Below are 17,822 nucleotides of genomic sequence, written 5' to 3'. Positions count from 1 at the left end.
TGCGTTCCTGCCAGGATCCGGTCGGCTCGCCAGCAGACGCTGCGAATAGACAGATCTGGAAGAGGAGGAGGAGGAGGAGAAAGAACAGTTTGAGTTTGGCAGGAAAACAAGAGACTTTACAAATTGGTCTTTTCAGAGATTCTGGATGGTTCTAGAGATCGTCCAGGAGTTTCTAGCATCTTTTGGAGGTTTGAAAGGTCATTGACGACGTCGTAGCAAACCCTCTAGAAGGTTTTTCTGTCCTTCAAAACATTTCTAGTGGACATTTAGGGGATTATATGGTCCTCCAGGTTGTTTAACACCTAAGGGAGAAGTTTCAGAAAGCTGGAATCACTAGCATCACTAGAAAAAAATGAGGGGACATTTTTGGAAGACTCCCTCGAGTTGAGTTCACTCAGCTCTTTATCACAATTCACGACAAGAAGCGCTGCAGATGTTCTGGAGGCTCATGGTGGAACACCAGGTTAATGTTGGGACATAAATAATTCACATGATGAAAAAGGGGGACAAAAATCTGAGCAGAAAAGAAGCTGGAGGGAGGAAAAGAGACGAAGAGAAGAAGTTATCGATCGGAGGAGATCAAATCCAGCTGTAAAAAGACTGGAGAAAGAGAAGGAGACAGGGTAACAGGAAATAGAGATGTGGACAGACGGCATCCGATTGATGAGTATTGACGAGGAGGCGTCTCAAATCCATTAACTCAGGTAATGAGCTTGAAATATCACTGTGAATCTTTACACTGACCTCCACTGTCCTGAGCTCCACTGATTGTTACAGGAGCTGTGATTCAGCATCGAGCATCTCACTGTTTTTGTCTTTAAAAGAAAAGAAAAGTCTTTTGTTTTACTGTTCGTCTGCAGCTCTTGTTTCTTGCTAACTCACGAACGCTCACATACTTTAGCTGATCCCCAAACTGAAGGATATTCCGCGAGACTTCGGGTTTGATTCCCTTTTCCTGAGGAATGTGGGGGCGTTGCCATCCAAGGCTGGTCCGTCTCTGGTCTCAAAGGTATTTAAAATGATTTAATAAATGACAATTCTCTGGTGTGCAGTAGATGTTTGGAAGACACCCACTAGATGTGTCTAAAGGCAGCTGAAGAACCACATGAACTGCTGTCTGTATTTCTGCAGAGATTGAAAACAGTGGAGTCTGATAACACTCAAAGGAAACCATTAGAAAGTCCTTATGTTTAATATAACCACTGTTATTCTGATATTCTCACACTCCTTTAAGCTTCACCTGCAGGTTCTTAGTTCAGATATGAAAGAGAAAGTGAGAGAGAGCAGGAAAATCACATTTGAACTCTGTCAGGCTGGTTGTGATAATGAAAATCACAAGTTGTTCTCGGTACCTTCCAGCTTTAAAACACTCCTGTTCCCCGAGAATATAAAACCTAATTAGCAGAGCGGTTCAGCAGCACGGCACTCGCCAATTAGAGCGTCTGCTGTCGCTGATACCATGACTCAGCGTGTGAGGTTTCCTGAAACTTTGTTAGGAACTCGTCCCTGGAGGCTCACGAGCCGAAAACAACCTGATATTACATGAGTTTATGAAGCAAATTGGAAATAATTGGAGGATTTTTGTATAAACACAGGATAAGTGTTCATTTCTGTGAGAGAAGAGGGGGGAGGTTTTCTAATATTCTAATAGCCAGGAGAAAAATTCACACCAATAAATCACTTCGAAACCACACACATGGTTCTCACGCTGCTTTTTAATATTCTGCCTGGTGTTGCTCAATCAGTTCTCAGCTTCCAAAGATTACTGAGGAGTAATATCAGTCAACAACATGAGAGTGACTTCATGAGAAAATCTAATAATGGTCATTTTCTCAAAGGGAATCTTTTTATTAACTCTGCTGAGGTTATTATTTCAACCTTGTGCATGTGTTGGTTTGTGAGCAGCCTGGGTAGAACAGCAGGAGGAAGCAGTTTAAAGGCATAACTTTAAAATTCTTATGCTTATTATGAAAACACTTTTATTAAATGATAGGAATCATCCATTTAAACAGCGCACTTAAACACTTTGAGAAGGTAAATCTCTAACTTCCCCAAAATGACGCCACCTCCAGACTGCAGCTGGGAGCAGAGAAGATAAATATGTTACCTCCCTCATTTCATCTTTTCTCTTCTAACTTTCTCCCCAGAAATCTTCCTCGAGGGGAAATATAAAAGAGGCGGGGGTTCACCCCTCTTCTCCCAAAGGTACAAATCTCCTGCTGCTGAGTGACATTTAGCAGAGACTGGTTCAAACATTCACCCTTTCCGCCATTTTACAAAATTCGACTAGTTCCTTTCTCCAGGTGAAGACACAAGATGACAAACTTTTACTTCTCTGCTCCACTTGTCTTGTTAAAACTTCTCCAGAAGCACTTTTCAGAAAAGAGACATGAAAATCAGGTCGATCCAGACAGATGACGTCAAAAGAAGGTGAATAATTCAACCCCCAGCTTCCTCTGCACTTTTTCAAAAGGAGAGTGAGTCTTCAAAACCTTCGACTGACAAAAGAATATTTCTATAAATGACCTTTTAATCTCCTTTTCATTCTTTTTCTCCAAAAGATCTTAAAGGTATATCATAAAAATGTGACTTGAATATGGATACAAATCACAATTCTTCAGGCAGACAACACAACGCTGACACTTGCTTGAACCTGAAAACAAAACTAAACAGATCAAATGAAGCTACGGAGCAAACACGTGAATCTTGGTTCAGACTCTCAAATCAGAAAACTTAAACTACTGATTTCTCCAAGTTTGAAAAGGAGTACTATTGATGTGTAAAAGTTGAGTTTTCCGCCTTTTAACAGGGATTGACATTAAGGTTTAAACAGCAGGTCAGAGTCTGTTAGAGGTTACGCAGACTGAAAGGCCACAGCTCTCATTAACAGGAGAGGTCTGTGCTTTTCTAAAGGTCTTTTCACGGATGGTGATTTTAAAGTCCATGTCTTTGTCCGACACACTTCTCTGTCCGTCCTCCAGAAAATGGATGAATGGTTTTTATCTCCACCTCCAATCTGCGACCTGTCTCTGAAAACCTCATTGTGCCTCATAGTTTAGAAGTGAAACTATGTCCTGAATTCTTCCACATGAGACGAAAACACTGTTAGTGAACATGAGTTGTTTACTAAATGAATATGAAGCTTTTAAATAACACGTGATATTAGTGTTTCTCTGGTGAGCCATCGTCCGATTGGGGGCGGTACCTTTGTAGCCTTGCTCCGCCTCTCGCAGGTCGATCTTGGTGATTGGTTTAAAGTCGACATCCCACAGTCGGATGCAGCCGTCTCTGCCTCCTGTGGCGAAACCCTCCTCACAGAAATACATGCTGAAGATTCCGGCCTGATAAAAACACACACACACACACTCACACACACACACACACACACACACACACATACACACACACACACAGGAGCGGTGTTAGTCTCTCACAGACATGTCAGTATTGGTGATAGCTCTCCCGTGTCGTGACCCCTTCAGCAGGTTTGAGTCTCACCCCGTGAGCCGCCTGAACGGTTCTTATCAGGCTGAGTCCCTTCCAGACGTAAATGTCCCCGTTGAGCGCCCCGGAGTACGTGAGGTCGTCTTTAGCAGACGCCACACACAGGATGGTCTGCAGGTCGCCTGTCTTCCCGAAAATCCCTCGCTTCGCGGTGAGAGAGTTTCCACACAGAGACCAGAACTATGGCAGAGAGAGAAGTCAAAATGCTCAGTAGGCCGTTGAGTTGATATCGTAGGCTAGTGGGTGGCTCTAAATACTACAATACCCATGAGCCTCAGCTGCAAACTCAGACCATTTACACCCATCGATAAGGTAACTGAGTTCATCCCAAAACGTTTCAAAATCAGAAACTGAACTGATCCAAACTATTGATGATGTCACCAGTCTAATCTTAAACTCACAAGAGCAGTTAAAGCTCGGAGCGTTCTGAAGTGAAATGGACTTTGGGAGTTTGCATGTGTGAGTTCATTTGTGTGTCCATTGTGTGTTACCTTGATGTGTTTGACTCCGCAGCTCACAAGACGGTGATGTTGAAACGGATCCCAGCAGACGTCGAAGATCTGGAGGGGCAGGAGAGATGATAAAGCACACACATACAGTCAGTGCAACACACACAGACACACACATACAGTCAGTGTAACACACATACACACATACACACACTCACTCGCTCACTCACTCACCCTGTCCGAGTGTCCGGTGGCTGTAGCCAGGATCTTTCCTCGCTTCCACTCCCAGATACACACTGTGTTCTTGGCATCCAGGCCGATCGAGGCTAACCGCTACACAGAGCGAGAGCGAGAGAGAGAGAGAGAGAGAGAGAGAGAGAGAGAGAGAGAGAGAGAGAGAGAGAGAGAGAGAGAGAGAGAGAGAGAGAGATGAAAAAGTCATAAAAAACATAAATAACTAGAATGAGGCCTCACGGTTGAACGCCTCTGCCAACTAATCAAATTGCAGCAAAGAGGTTATGTCCTGAACATCACATCTTTCAAACGCTTCCTTTCATCCTGAGCATCGAGAGCTGAACTGTTCTTCAGAGAGATGATGGCGTCGGCCAGTAAGTGACCAACTTCACAGAAATCCTCCACAGATGAGCACATGTCATCTGAGCTGAACCTCGGTGGCGTGCGAGGCCCATGAAGGAACCGGCGTGTTAAAACTTTTTTTGGAAAACTCTTCCTCTGAGGTGAAACAGAGATTGTAAAACGTTCCAGGTTCGGAAGAATATTCTGACTCAGTAATAAATCTTTTGCACCCAAAGCCAGAGCACTTGATTTATTAAGAAGTGAGATTTATGATTATATTTATTGATCCTGTGTTTACTCTGATTTACTCTGAGTCGTTAAGTCTTTGCAGAATAAAATTCCGGCCAGAAGCTCAAACTGCAGACGCAGCAACATCAGCATCTTTCATGAAGTTACTTTGTGAAGCTTCAGGTCCACTTCTCTGGGTCCTGACACAAATCAGGCAGGAAAATGATCACAAAGTAATAAATGGTGGCTCAGTGAATTTAAACTCATGGTTTCCCAGGACAGGATTTAGATTTACAGTGTGAGACAAAGTGTCTACAGATCCTCACTCTGTCCAGAAATGAAGCTGCAGTGTAATTCAGCCCAGTACAACCATAACTGATGCTCGTCTTTCCAGTGATGGGAGAAGAAGCTGTTGGTGAATATTGTAAATCTCTGCTGTGACTCAGGGTCAACATCACCAAACACAGGTTGAGTCACAGTGACTCAGAGGGTTTGGTCCAATAAACTCTCTTTAATCGAATGCACACCATAAACATGACGTCTACTCAAAGTGAAGTGTCCCAAAGGCCCCGGTGGCTGCCTGCGGTAAAGGTCATAAGCCCCGCCTCCTCCATGTTAGCAGCTGGGACATGGACCAAGTTTAGAAATGCAAAGTAGACGCTACATAAACCTTTGTCAAAGATGGTGTTTGTCAGTTTAGCTTAATCTTATTACACCGATGTTTGTTCATGTTTCTGATAAGTTGTGTTTAATTCGTTTTTTGATGATATAAAAACAGGCTGAGACGCAATGATTGACAGCCAAGACTGACTTGTGATTGGTCGAGACTCTGAATGACACCACCAGCACAAAATGGCAGCATTCGTGTCCGAGACATTTTACTTTCGTTTCTGGATAGAGGGAGGAAGAGGAGACGTGTCGTCCATCTTTATTTACAGTCTGTAGTTACAGGTAATTGAAGTTATGGAACCAAAGTGATGAATAACCGTCATCTTCATCATCCTATTATTACCATCCTGCTGTCCACCACCCTCTTTTGTCCTGCTGTGTGTGTGTGTGTGTGTTTGTGTGTGTGAAGCTCCATTCTTCCCCTGACCTTTATGTTGATGCCTGTGTCCTTTAATGACAATAACCATCTGTCGGTGACACAGAGGTCTGCCCGCTGAATCAGATTATGCATCATTTATCATGCTCACTGTGTGTGTGTGTGTGTGTGTGTGTGTGTGTGTGTGTGTGTGTGTGTGTGTGTGCGTGTCACCTGTCCGTCAGCACTGAACGCGAGGCAGGCGATGCCGTGCGTGTGTCCGTCACGGAGCAGGGACACAGTCTGGGCGGTGAAGGAGTCCCACACACACACATAGGGATCCTTCCCCACCTGACCTGTGGCCACCAGGGAGCGCTCAGGGTGCAACGCCAGGCTGAGAGGGAGGAGGAGGGGGGGGGAGGAGAGGGAGAGGAAAGGGAGAGGGATTGTTAAACAAACAATTTTAACACTGCTTATGTTTCGTACTTATCTTGTCATATGGTTTTAAATGAAAATCTGATTTAGTTGATCTGATGCCAGTTCGTTCTCTTCTGTTAACTCGTGTGAGGAGGATGAAACAGAACAAATCTATAAATAAATAAGAGTAAAACAACATATTCCTTAAATAACTGCCTTTAATTGATAAAAGAACACTTTTTATAAACCTCTCCTCCCTCACCTCACAGGGTCAGTGTGTGTTTTCCTTTACAAAGAGAGAGCTATAAATACACTCAGTTCTTAATGGCATCATTATCAATACACACACGCACACACACACACACACACACACACAGACACGTATGCATGTAGGGTCACTGCGGTGTGACCTTGGATTCTCTCGCTTACTTAAGTGAGTGACACGTCCCTGTATGATTTTAGATCCTGAGACACAGAAAGAACGGAAATACGAAAAGTCACAGGAATGTGTATGAGTTTTTGTGTGTGTGTGTGTGTGTTTGTGTGTGTGTGTGTGTGTGCGTGTGTGTGTGTGTATGAAGAATAAAATAGAACAGAAATAGAACAGGTGTGTCAGGCACAGAGCCCAATTGATCTCAGGGATGATGTCTGCTTACGTGCACACAGACACATACACACACACACACACACACACAGACACACACCCTTCGACATGCAGCCAATGAGCCTGCAAGCTGCCGCGGTTGCCATGACGACCACCTCGCCAAGGGCACGGGAGCCGAGGACTGAGCTAAACAACCGTGGAGTCAAGGTCACACAGTACAACACACACACACACCTCACACACCTGGCTCATTCTCTTTGTGCCTTATTAATCATACATGCTTTAATTGATTATGATTATATTTTCGTCTGTGTTTGTTTATTTGTTTGTTTGTTCGTTAGCAGGAACCGGCAAAAACTGCTGAACCCATTTCCATGATATTTTATGAAGGGGTGGGTTGGGCCCAAGGGAGAACCCATTCTAATAAATGGTCTGATCCACTTCTCTCACTCTCCCACAGATATAATTCAACCTATGGTGATAGCGGGGGTGCACGTGGTCGCCCACGATGGTCGCTCTCGCATTCAATAGATTCCAGAGACACACAAGTTCTTGCGTAAGACCGACAACTGCATTGATTACACAACTTCAGCTGAAACTGAGAGGTTTGATCATCTGCGTGGACGGAAACAACTTATAGAAGGATTGCACAAGCACGTGATGGAGCACATGGCAAAGTGCAGACAGCTGTATGATAATAATAATAATACAGCGACGGAGCAAAACACCAAGTTAGAAAACTCTTATGTTATCATGAGAAGTGTAAGAAATGTTTTTCTTCATTAGGAAACTGTGACAGGACAAATTAGAATATGGAGCCGACACAGTTCAGATAATTCATAGGAAGACACAGTGGATGTGGAAATGCATCGTCCATCTTTGTTTACAGTTTATGATTTCCTACAAAAACGCTTTAGGTATTATAGATTAGTTATATTCCTCTTTAAACCTCGGTCCTTATTCTTCTCTTTTTCTCATTTCTCTTCTCTTTTTGGACTATTTTTTTTAATTCTCCAATTTTCCTTTTGAGTATTTCATTCAACTTTCTGTATCTTCTCTCCGTTTGTTGAAAACACACTAGTCAGAGGTCTCTCTCTCTCTCTCTCTCTCTCTCTCTGACACACACACACACACACACACACACGGATTCCCTCTCTGTTATTTATAGAAGCCACAGTGATTTCACTGCCTTCTAAAAACAGATCTGCTCTCTGAGCCAACAGTGTGATTTATAGATGATTTACCTGCAGAGACAAACACACACACACATCAGCAGGTGGAGATGGAACCATTTCTGATTAAATACAATATATTCTTTATACATTGTATTTTATATTTGTAAAAATGCTTCTGTTAATAAGGTGTTATTTAAATAAGTTATTCTTTTAGATGACAAAGTACAGGAAGTTTAAACGCTGAACGTTTCTGTTGGGCCGACAGTTCAGACATCTCAACTAAACGAACTGAGTTGTCCCCTGAAACTGAAGCTGCGTCTTCTTGTCTATAATTCAGTCACTTTCCCTAAAACTGTGAAAAGCGAATGAACAACAGCGTCTGTTGATGCAGATCAAAACCCGTCTGAGAGCGAAGAGGCAACGGGAGGCTGCAGCTGCTGCCAGCAGGGAGATGTGACAGACACACACACGCACACACAATTTAATAGAGCCAATTAAACTGGAATGAAAACACATCATCCAATGAATATTGAAAATGCCAAATGAATAATAAATTGACTCTAGTTGTGTGTGTGTGTGTGTGTGTGTGTGTGTGTGTGTGTGTGTGTGTGTGCGTGTGTGTGTGTGTGTGTGTGACTGTGTGTGTGTTTGTGTGTGTGTTTCCCTCCATTGCATAACACACTCCTCTCTCCTTCCAACCTTTTCCTGTCTTTGTTTCTGCATCTTCCACCATCAGGACAGATTCACAGAAACAACCCACTGTGACCTCTGACCTCCGAGCTGTGGTTGAAGAGGCTCGTTCTGTTTTTAGTGGCAGCTTCATGAAAAACAGACGTTTATTTATAGCAGGTGGTGAAATCAGGGCAGCTTCTATAAATAGCCCAGAGGATCTCCTCCTCTTTGTGTGTTGGTGTGTTGGTGTGTGTGTGTGCTTGTGTGTGTGTCTGTGTGTGTGTGTGTGTGTGTGTGTGTATGTGTGTGTGAGAGCTTGTCGTCCATGTAGAGGTAAATGAGAACTCAAATAATATTTATATACCTGACAAAGCTCCTGTTGGTTCTCACAGTTATTCTACAAACACACAACGTCAACACGTACTCTGCCTTCATTTCATCTTTTGGACTAAACAGACGAAATAGAATGGGACCATAATTTACTGATCATCAGCCGTATTGAAGAAGACGTGAAACTGGAAACTTGAACAAGTCCTGCTTCACTTTCATCAGCAGCAATTCTGCTCGTGGCTTTAAGGGAAATGATGCGTCGAGCAGTTTAGCTCAGTGAGACGAGGAATGCTGCTCGGAATCAGTTCGTTCAAGAGGAAACTCTCATGTTCTCTGGCGATTTTTCTCAATGGAAGCTACCATGTGGAGAAACGTGTGGGAATATTTATTTATATCTGCTTCCTCCAGGGACATGTGGATAAGACGTCTCATTAATGCCTGCGAGGAGACGACATGTTCCTGAAATAAAGTCGCCATCTTCTCGTCATTCAAAGTCACGATAAGGAGTTCAGTCTCTCGCTCTATCCTTATTCCTATCACTTCACTGTAAGTAGCTTAAATTCAGTTTCCAAACCTTTTCAGAATTGCGCTGAAGAGTGACATAACACCCAGAGGGGGTTTGTGTGCGTTTGAGTAAATCCGTGTGTAGGAAAAGTGTGTGTTTCAGTGCGTTCAAGTGCCAGCAGATTGTGGGAACATGTGTGGCCGAGGGGCAGATTGGCGGTGGGATGCTGGACAGATCATTTCTTAGTCATCAGCTTAATAAGGACCACTGAGCTGTGAATCCTCAGAGCCACCAGGCCTGTGCTGCCCGCTGCTGCCATTAACACACTGCATCTGTATTAAACTAGGTTTCAAGGGAATTGATTCCTCTGCTTTTCTGCGGCAACTTTGAGAGAAACTGAACAAGTCCTCAGTAATGTAATGACTCAATTCAAGCTTCAAGCTCAAACTTTAACCCTACATGCATTTTCCAATCTGACCAGTTAGTCCTCATCCTTGAAAAAGTTGTCAGCAGCAGCGTCTTCTCGGCCTCGCTGCCATTAAGTCGGAGAAGTGAGCTTTTGACCGCAAGGTCACCGATCGATCCCCAGTGGATAGATCTTGGCAGCTAAAGTGAAAAGGCTCCTGCCCCTTTTTTTCATTACCACCGTTGAAGTTCCCTCGAGCAAGGCCTTTGACCTCGACTGCTCCGGGAGAGCAGCTGAGTGGCAGCAGATCAGACCAGCGGGGAATGTTTGTCACTGAGCTACAGAGTAATCCTGAGAAATAGACCTCAGCTCTCAGTGAAGCTTCACTGAAGAAACGAGGATTGAATAAAACATCATCAAACAAAGATCTAATTTCCCTCACAGAGGGTGAAAATACTCATGTTTAAAACTCAATCAGTGTTGAGATTCTCCTGAAGCTACAGAGAATCAGTAATGGAGGACAAACACAGGAGTGTGGACACCCCCGAAGGTCGTACATGTTTAAACACAGTCTATGTTCTGACCAGCTGATATGAAACGTCTTATGAACTCAACACTGCTTGGATCTGTTTTCCGTTACACCAGCGTGACTTCAGCCTTTATCCTGATTTCTGAGTCAAAACAACATTAAGCTCCAACAGTCGCTGCAACATTTTCTTGACTTCTGCTCACACAACACCCTTCAGCCCCGAAGCACAACAGCACACGACAATGCATCACTGACCGCCACGCACGGCTGCCAGTCCACATGCTTACAGCGATGACAACATGATGCTAGCCCCCTCCTTCAACAGCTTAGCCAATGAGCTCCCGGTGAGAGGGAAATGAGCTACGCTACGCTCCAGAAGACTCCTTTCCTTCAGGCACACACACACACACACACACACACACACACACACACACACACACACACACACACACACACACTCCATGCCCCTGGTGGCCCTGCTGGTCAGCCTCAGCTCTGTAATTAGTCGTTCTGGAAGAACTGGTTTGGTATTCGCCGAGGATGAAGATGATGATGAAGATGATGATGAAGAGCCTGCAGAGCCTGCAGGTCCGAGCCTCTCTACTCTCAGTGTTAATCGATGCGTAAAGTTCAACACTCCCTCAACCAGCAGTGACCCACACTCTGGATTTAGATCTATCTATCTATGTATCTATGTATCTATGTATCTATGTATCTATGTATCTATGTATCTATCTATGTATCTATGTATATATCTATCTATCTATCTATCTATCTATCTATCTATCTATCTATATATCTATGTATGTATCTATCTATCTATCTATCTATCTATCTATCTATCTATCTATCTATCTATCTATCTATCTATCTTTATGAAGATATCTTCATTCCTGTTTCAGTACTAAAGTCTAATTCCATGCTTCATGATTCTGGTGCAGTGATGAATCTCTTTCAGTCTCTTACTAACACAAGTTCAGTCCTTTGGGTTCATTTCATTTAAAATAGATTAAAAAAGCCGAATGAAACTCAACAGATTGTTTTCACTCGTTTCAGTGAACAACTCAACACGAACTGTGATAAAAAATAAACTGGTTTTGAATTTTTATAAAGTTGGTCCCATAGAAATGAACTGAGTCACGAGAAAACTGGAAAATAAATATTATTATGAAACATGATGGGATTTGGTAAATAGTACTACTAACTTTAAAATGAAATCATTACAGAGCAGCTCAGTGTGTGTTTGTGTTTGTGTGTGTGTTGCATATGCCTTGTGTCTCATGGGTGAACTGCATGTCAACCAACTCTGCTGCTGGAAACACAAACAGTTGTGTGTGTGTGCATGGGTCTGTGTTTGTTGTGTGTATGTAAATATGTGTGTGTGCTATGTTTCCACAGTGTCGTGTCTCTTGGGTGATCTGCATGTCAACCAACTCTCTACGGCTGTAGACACCAACAGCAACGCTTTGTTTGTGTGTGTGTGTGTTTGCGTGTGTGTTTGCGTATGTGTGACCTGGGAGATCACAGTTTTTTCTCTGGAGATGTGACATCTACAAAGCTCGTCGCTAAACTTCATAACTTTGTCTTTGGCGAGTGGACAGAAAACAAATTCTGCTTTTCACTGAGCCGAGAGAATCCATGTGCTCTGATGCTTCTCCACCGTAACACAAAGACAACTGAGGAGACTTTAAAAGACAAAAACGTCCATTTAAAAACAAGCTGGTGGAAAATAGAAACCGTCACTGACCTGAACGACAACTCATCCCGACCTGGTTCATTAAACACTGTCGAGCAGACACACCATCAAAACAACACAACAACTGTAATGAGGCCGTTTGGTTAACTTCCTCCTGAGCGTGTGTGTTAGTCGGTCAGGTTCTGCCTGCAGGCGACCAGAAGGAAGTGGGACAGGAAAAGGAAAGAAAGAAGAGACAGAGGACGACAGAAAAAGAGAGAGAGATAGACAGAGAAAGAGGGTGTGTATTGATGAAGTAAAAATACAAACTAAAACTCATCCTTCAGCCCCAGTTCATCCTCATTCATCACCTCTGAACCATTCACAAATTACAACTAGAATGTCTCTCAGTAGAACTCATACCTCAACCAAAATCCAACTGTCCCTTAAACTCAATCTAGCTACAGATAGAAGTATACATGTGTAATATAAGTCCTCCAGTATGTACATTCTTTTATTAACAAAATGAATTATTCTCCAACCTTGACCCCTCTTTGCATCTTTTGCCAAGTTTTGTGAGTTTTTGCATAATTTGGCTAAGTGAAAACATCAACTCCTCCTCAGCTTTCAAATCTTCTTTTTACTCCAAACCACAAAGTTTTAAGAGGATTTAAAATGATCTGGATTCCATCATGAATTTTTATTTGTTGAAATGATGTTCAACTCTGACCACAGTCTTCCTAAAGTAAAGAAGGACCAAGAGCCGCTGAGAGCAGGGAGAGGATTCCAACCGAAGTCAACAACAAACTGAAGAGAGTGGAAGAGAGAGTAAAGTGAACAGATCTGAAGTGAGCTGGAAACTCGAGCTCTTTTCAGCTGCCATGATAATCGCCGTAATTCAGCAGCAGCCCGACGCTTCGCCGCAAGACGAGCATAAAGGCCGATCGCCCCCCGGGAGGACTCGGCTCTGAAAGGCCCAGTGAAAGAAAAAGGCAGTCCCACTCTCCGCCCTTCAGAAGAAACTACACATGGATTTAATGCGTCAACATGGAGCCTGCAATTACTGAAGTGATCCATCAGGCCCGGAGAAAGAAGAGAGAGCCGTTGTGATTCAGAGCTCTCAACACACTGAGCGGCATCAACTGATTTAAAACCTGAAAAACTGCTGACGGGGAAGAAAAGTCAATATCAAGCTTCACTGAGTGTTTTATTTCTGATCCTACAAATTCATATTTTATAGGATCATTCCGTTTCTAATCTTTTAAACAAAGTAGAATATAAATCACGAGGACTGTCCCCAAGTTGATGGTAGATAACTGTGTGTGAGCTCTAGGTCAAGCAGTTCTTTAGCATTGCTGTGACCTTTGACCTTGTGAACTTTGCTGCCCTAGGGACAGATCACCACAGACATGAAACTTTGAATCAAGGTAATGAATCGTTGGGAGCAGCGGCTGCTTGAATGAAACAATCTGGTCTCTTTAGATTCACATAAACACTCTTCACTAATTAAAAAAGCAGAATCGGAGACAGACTCATGTAATCTGTGAGTGAGACCGGAGGAGTTCGAGTATTAAACTGTTCTGGCTGAGGTTTTTCTATTTGCCCCACCCGGGACCACAAGTCATCACCATCCATCACAGTGTAATGGTGCGTTGGCAGATTTTCCGTGGTGACGCTGGTGCCAGTGGTGATGAAAAGGCTTCTGACTGCATCAGACTGGACCAGTGACGCTGATGTTTCCTGCAGACGGTGCTAACAGTGCTAACAGTGCTAACAGTGCTAACGGTGCTGACACCACTGATACAAAGTCTGTTCAGATGCTGTGTCTCTTTCACTGAGAACAGACGACCATTTGAAAGATGGCCGACCTGAGCTGTGCACGGGAAAAAACAAACATATACCATCACAAGTTGGGAAATGAAATCAGAGTCAAGATGGTATATTTGGTTTTCACCCCTGTCTGTAAAGTTTTTTCTGTTTGTCAGCAGGATTACGCAAAAACTATCAAAAGGATTTGATGAAGAAAGAACTAAGTGAAGGCAGATTGAGGCGTATCAGGACTTTCTTTAAAATTATGAGATGTTTTGTGATATTTTTACAGATTTCCTACAGAAGATGTTCATGAATCCTGATGACATTCTTTGGTCATCCTTAGAAGACGAGGTTTCATAGGGGCTAGGATTTATCTCAGCTGCTGTATGGTAACACGTAAAGCTACACATCAGCATCTACCTAGCTGACATCAGGTGGATTCAGCAGAGAATCAACAGTTTATATGAATCTATAGAAGTTAGAGAACTATGCATAATGAATTTGGCTCGTCCAGATGCAGCTGGGAACCCGCAGTCGGCCGTGAGGGATAATCTGGCACAAACACAAATTTAACACTTCTATCAGAGCACGAGCGGCTGAGGCAGCATCCAGCTTTTCAATTAGTGCCTCACACACACACACACACACGCACACGCACATTCTCACAGACAAACACACACACACACATACACACACTCGGTACCGCAGGCTGCAGCTGACTGGCCTGATGTATAAACTGTCCAAACAAGCTGCTCTGATGACTCATGGGCTGTTTAGTGTTGGGGAATATGCTAGGTGTGTGTGTGTTTGAGCGTGTTAGCATGTGTGTTAGCATGTAATAATGAATGAGGGACCTCCTCCTCTATTTGCTCTAATTTCCTCTTGTCAACACAGGAAATCCCTCTTTCTTCTTTTGCTTCTGCGACGACAACAACTGCTAAAAGTTATTTTTGGATTTTAACTGAAAAAGCACTAAGTCCAGTGTGGCCTCTCTTGTATCTCTGGGTTTGGTCTCCACCACTTCAGCTACTAATTGCCCCACTGTGTTCAACAGCTGCTGTTTACTGCAGGAAACACAAAGTAAAGTTGTGCTGCAAAAACTCTGAGCTAAAAGAGGCTAAAACGATCAAAAGCTGAGTGGTTCTCTGATTCTTTAAGTGAGAACCTATTCAGCGTTGTTCCTGATTGGGAAACAGAATCTGTATTTTATAATAATACGATAATCCAAGATTACAGGTGTTGGGTGTTTTTTTTTAGTTTTATGCTCTGAAATTTTGTTTAATTAGTTCATGCAGATCCACAAGTTGCGCTGCAGGGTTTCTAGTGAGTTTCCAGGTTTCATAGAAACATAGTTCATCTTGCATATATACAAAAAAAAACTATCAAATCTATAATTAAATCACTGTGGTTTAAATCGGTAAATAATTAACATTTCTCCCAAGCTCAGTTTTCAAAATGATGACGTTTGAAGATAATGCCCAGACGTGTTTCTCTGTGGAAACTGTTCACTAACCTGCACTGGATCTGAAGCAAATGAGCTTCACTGAGGTTCGAGGCAAAACTTTATCACTAACATTAAGATAAATGTAAATAAGATGCAGATAATTATAATGAAAACCAGTAATCAGAGTTGAAAGTCATGTTTTTCAACTCAACGATGATTTAAAAGTGACAGGAGCCTCACATTTTTGGAGACGGAACCATGTGACGAATCAGTTTCTCCACAAACGTCCACATTTATAGTTCTGTTGCGTTTTATCCCTGCTATGATCCACGGTGAGATCCTGAACCTCCATCTGACTATTGGTGCCACAACCAGGACCAAATCCATCAGCACTGTAGAGAGATGTCAACGGTTAATGCTCAGATTCTCGTTAGAAGAACCTTCCTCCTGTTTCCTCACAGTTTTAGCTCCACTCCTTATAACACGCTTGAGAAATTATCATCCTATAAGAGATGCAATGTGCAATGTGTATCTGAACTGTCACATAAGTTATGACATTTTAAGTATTTCTTTCACCAGAACATAGATTGAACTCAAGGATCCAGGTGTGGCGGCAGTCCTACCTGATGATGTCATCGTTGTGTCCCAGGTAAAACCTCTGGCTGTGCTCTCTGGTGTTGTAAACCACGCCGACCCCGGCCACGAAGTACACCACCTCCTTCCCGGCCGTGTAGTACAGGTTATTGCGGCACTGGTGGCCCCGGTACCCATAGACCCAGTCCAGCCTGAGCCGGCAGCCCGGGGCGCTCCGGTCCGACATGGTCACTCATCTGAGGGTCCACACCGTGTTCTCCAGATCGATCCTGATGCTTCCTTTGAGTCCAAGATCCTCCAGAAGAACAGGGTTCTGATCAGGTCACTGATCTTTCACTTGTGCAGATAACCTGATGAGTGTTGGAGCTTCTCTTCAGATTATTCTGGTTATTTCCATGTTTAAAACGTTTGTTTAAATCATGTATTTAATGTCATGTCTGTTAAAGGTTAATGAGTGAAAATGTAGATGATCCTCCTCTCTTCATTCTTCTTTTCCTTTGTGTCGATGCTTTTTCCCCAGAGGACAAACTCAAACCAACAAGATGGAAAGAGTTTATAATGATCTCAATATATTTATATATATGTATAATTCTGCTGTAACCTGAGGACCTTATGTTTCCTCATTTAATCGGAAGCATCGTCTGAAGCTTTACAACGAATAAACTTCTTGCACACTTATCGTGTCTCTGTAATATTTCCATATTTCCATAATCCTCTGTCACTGTTCACCTCAGAGCTGCAGATGAATAATAATAATTTAACAGTTGTTTCTGCTGACACAACGCTTTATGACTCTACTGCGGTTTGAGTCTAATTTAATGTTCCTCAAGGGACTAAGAGTATTTTTATTGTCCTCTATGGTGAAGTTACAGCTTCAATCCTATAAAATATTAATTATTCATAACATGAGACCAACTTCCATCAGCCTGGAACACTCTCTGCTTCACGCCACCTACAAAACCAGACAATATTTCTATCCTCAGTTTTCAGAAAATGAAATAAAAATTATGCAGAGACAGAAATAAAGAAAAGACTGAAACGCGTGTGGAGAACTTCTCCTCGTGTCCAGGAACCAAAGAGGCAGAGACACAGCGAACTGATGGAGGATTCTGCTCCTGGAGGAAAATAATCCCTCCTGACACTAATCCTCGACCTCGGGACCAGCCATGGTTACTACAGTACGGGAGCTTTCTCTTTTTTCTCCTGTGCGCTCACATCATCCCTCAACGCACGGCGGCTCACGGACCCATTCACAAATCTGTGCGTGAGTAAAAAAAATCCACCAGAGTCACAGGGACGTGATGTAAAATGATCACAGAATAAAAAATTAAAAAACAGGGCGGATTATTTCCTCCTGGGAGACGCTCGGACAGATCCAGAGAGGGAGCGACAGAAACCGAGGTTTAATCCCCGCAGATGATCCAACTTCAGCGGGCAGAGGAGGGGAGAAGCCCCGGGCTCAGACCGCAGCATCCCGGCCGGATGACGAGTGAGGAGAGTCCCGAATCCCGGTGGGAGGAGAGCATCCTCCCGCTGTCCCTCTGACCACAGACAGACAGACAGACAGACAGACAGACAGACAGACTCAGCTGACAGGACACCGGACTGCAGACCCGAATGGAGACCCTCCCTGGACGCAGAGTCTCTTCACTGTGGTGTTTTCTTGCTGGTTTTCGGGCTGAGAAGCAGAAACATCAAGAGAAGCAAAGAGACATCACCACACACTGTTTCCACTGACGACCCCTACAAAATAAAAGCCCTCTGAGTGAGAGGGATTGAAAAGGGCCCAACCAGGAGGAAGCTGAGGTTTAGAATCTAACTAAATGTTCAATTAATTTCAGATTCAAATCACAACATTATTTCAGAGCTCTTTACATA

General features: G+C 43.2%; 1 protein-coding gene across 1 annotated transcript in view; it reads right to left on the bottom strand.

The window, feature by feature from the left end:
• LOC128453128 (echinoderm microtubule-associated protein-like 6) overlaps nt 1-17,582 on the bottom strand; it is a 33,110-nt gene extending 15,528 nt beyond the window's left edge. Inside the window, 7 exon segments of the mRNA XM_053435842.1 lie at nt 1-55; nt 3,206-3,341; nt 3,499-3,684; nt 3,996-4,064; nt 4,188-4,286; nt 6,016-6,175; nt 15,974-17,582. The exon segment at nt 1-55 is cut by the window's left edge and continues 19 nt beyond it. Of these exon segments, the coding sequence (XP_053291817.1) occupies nt 1-55; nt 3,206-3,341; nt 3,499-3,684; nt 3,996-4,064; nt 4,188-4,286; nt 6,016-6,175; nt 15,974-16,170 (902 nt within the window). The 5' untranslated portion in view covers nt 16,171-17,582.
• Between the last annotated feature and the right edge of the window lie 240 nt (nt 17,583-17,822).

The sequence above is a fragment of the Pleuronectes platessa genome, chromosome 12 (assembly GCF_947347685.1).
Source record: "Pleuronectes platessa chromosome 12, fPlePla1.1, whole genome shotgun sequence".
Taxonomy (NCBI): domain Eukaryota; kingdom Metazoa; phylum Chordata; class Actinopteri; order Pleuronectiformes; family Pleuronectidae; genus Pleuronectes; species Pleuronectes platessa.
The sequence above is the reverse complement of the archived record's forward strand: the minus strand, read 5'-3'. Positions and strand labels throughout refer to the sequence as shown.